The 2,742-nt window shown below is 44.1% G+C and overlaps 1 protein-coding gene across 5 annotated transcripts in view; it reads left to right on the plus strand.

Annotated features, from left to right (window-relative positions):
• Positions 1-2,742, plus strand: part of gtf2f1 (general transcription factor IIF, polypeptide 1) — a 42,511-nt gene that overhangs the window by 21,778 nt on the left and 17,991 nt on the right. For all 5 annotated transcript variants that reach the window (XM_043695063.1, XM_043695064.1, XM_043695061.1 and 2 more), the window contains exon 9: positions 203-264. In XM_043695063.1, the coding sequence (XP_043550998.1) occupies positions 203-264 (62 nt within the window). The remainder of the gene's footprint in view (positions 1-202; positions 265-2,742) is intronic.

Below are 2,742 nucleotides of genomic sequence, written 5' to 3' on the forward strand. Positions count from 1 at the left end.
GAGAGAGCGAGGGACACTGCAGCGGGGTGGGGGGGGAGAGAGCGAGGGGACACTGCACTGGGTGGGGGGGATTCTTGGCTGCCCATTGCAGTGTCTCATGGGGAGAGGGATCTGGCTGTTTGCTGGGATCGGGGCGGTCACGGGGAGTGGGGGTGGTAAACCTGTCAAGTATTTTACCGAAAGTGTTGTGTTTGATTTTCAGTGACAATAATGAAGACGAGCTGGAAAAAGGGAAAGCCGATAAAGGGGAAGATGTACCGAAAGGTATGTAGTGATTGTCCCTGGTGCTGGTTTGTTTGGACATGACCATTGTGGGGAGGATGTTTGTGCTGGGATTGGTTATAATTATGGTTCCCCGTGACCAAAGGTAGGAAGGCTCATTCTGTCTACAGAGGAGCCTTGATTATCCGGCATTCGATTATCTGAATTTCGGATTATTCAGCAAGATCACAAGGTCCTGATGCTTGGCTAAACTGTGTTATCTGGCATTTGGTTAGCCAAACTTTCAAATATCTGACAAAATAGTCCCCACCAATGTTTTTCGGATAATCGAGGTTCCTCTGAATATGTTAGCAGTCACCCTGTTAAACCTGCCAACAGCCTGCAGTACATTCCTTGGTAGTTAATTCGTATTTTGTAACTAAAGCTTATGATTTGCTGAGAAAGATCTCATCCATAGCTTTAAAGTGAGTGGGTTGGTGTTTCTTTATCATTGCTGGTGGATGCTGATAAACTGCTGCCTTTCCCTGAGTTAGTGTGGAGGGATCAGATTGAGGGCAGCTTTCACAGTGGAGACCTGTCTCTGGAGAAACATTTTCTCTGTGGCCTGACAGCTTTAATAAATGACCCCCATCGGGACTAGACAGCGCATCATCCTGCACGTTCTCTTCCCTCTCCCTCCCACTTGCCCTCTCACTGCTAATTTCCTGGACTATCTCATTTGATGTTATTCGTGTCCAGACATGTACCGATTTCTTCTCAATGATTACAGCCCTCTGGAGTGACGAATTCCAAAGACTCACTGTATTCTGAGCAAGGAATTGCTCCTCATCTCGGTCATACATGGTCTGCCCTTTATCAGGTGAATTCCCTGGTTCTGGAACGTCAGCCAGGGAAAACAACCTCTCCATATCCCTCGTCACTCTCAGTAAGAATTTTGCAAATTTCAATGAAGTCACTCATTTTTTTCAAACCATGAGGGAACTATTGATCTTTAATTTCGCTTTACCCTGAGGAAATGGTGCATGTGGGGACAGTTACAATGTTTAAAAGACATTTAGTTAAGTACATGAATAGAAAAGTTTGGAGGGATATGGGCCAGGAGTAGAGAGGTGGGACTCCTTGGTAGTTAACTCATTATTTAGTTGGGGTTATGGTCAGCATGGACTGATTGCACCGAAGGGTTTGTTTCTGTGCTATATGACTCCATCAGGCAATCCTGCCAACCAAAGGGTCATTCTGGAGAACCTCAGTTGCACTCTGTCTCTGACAAGTATATTCTTCCTTAGATAAGATCAAAGCTGCATATAATACTCCAGGTAGGGTCTCACCAGGCGCTTTACAACTGCACCAAGACTTACTTACTCCGGGACTTGGATCCCCTTGCAGTGGTGGCAAGCATAGCATTTATCTTCCCCGTACCTGTTGTACTGGCATGTGAGATTTTAGTAAGTTGTAAACAAGGGTATTCGGGTCCAGTCTGACGTCAGTAATAACTATTTCAAAGATCACCTTTGTTCCTGTGACCACAGTGAATGACTTCATACTGATCCGCATTCCATTCCATCTCCGACACTCTTGCCCATTCCCTCGATTTGTCCAAATCCCCTTGAAGCCTCTTTCTATCCACCTGGTAGCTCACATTGGTTCGATGTTGTAGTTGTGGGATGTTATGTTAGGAACAGTGTCGCTTTAAGAGGTGAGTCCTCTGAATCAGCAGTCAGGCTTGTTCAGACTTGTTTCGAGTCCTTACAGAGTACAGAGCTTCGGAATAAAGCCTCCCTGTTGGATTACAGCATGCAATGAGTTTGTATGTTCTTCAGTTCTGACTGGAGCCTAGTAACTGCCCAGTACAGAATAATGTTCACATCTAATTAGTCATCTGCAAATTTGTAAGTATTAGACCCAGTCCTACATCCCAGATATTGAGATTGTGAGAAGCTGCAGCTGGGATTCTGATCTTTGCAGTCTTTACACAGCTCTCAGTCAATGCCACTGCGTTAATCACTAACCTCTGCGACCTGATAAGCAAGGCAGACCATCCCATGAGCCGTACTACAAGTGTAAAATGTCAGTATAATCCCTACAATAGATAGTCTCTTTGGAAAAGAGCGATCAACCAAATGATTTTGAACAACTGAAAAATAATTCCTTTATTATATAAAGACTTATTCTTTAAACATGTGGCAAAAACAGTTAACAGCTAAAGTATAATTACAATAAGAAACCAGAATTAAACAGCGTCCACTTCTTCCAAGCACACTCAGTCATACACTGACAGAACTGTCCAAGATGTGATGGGTTTGAGAAAATAGGCACAAAGAAATGAACCATCTGTAGGTAAAGGGTGTGAATTCAGACACTAGAATTTGTTGATCTTTTATATCGCCTTTGATTCACTTTGCGATCAAATTCCTGACAAATCACAAAATGATTAAAGGGACCAGCAAGAATAGCGTGGGGAGGGGGGAACGAGAAAGAACAGCACAAGGGAAGAGAGTGAGGGGGGAACAAGAGAGATCA

Source organism: Chiloscyllium plagiosum, chromosome 8 (genome assembly GCF_004010195.1).
Source record: "Chiloscyllium plagiosum isolate BGI_BamShark_2017 chromosome 8, ASM401019v2, whole genome shotgun sequence".
NCBI lineage: Eukaryota > Metazoa > Chordata > Chondrichthyes > Orectolobiformes > Hemiscylliidae > Chiloscyllium > Chiloscyllium plagiosum.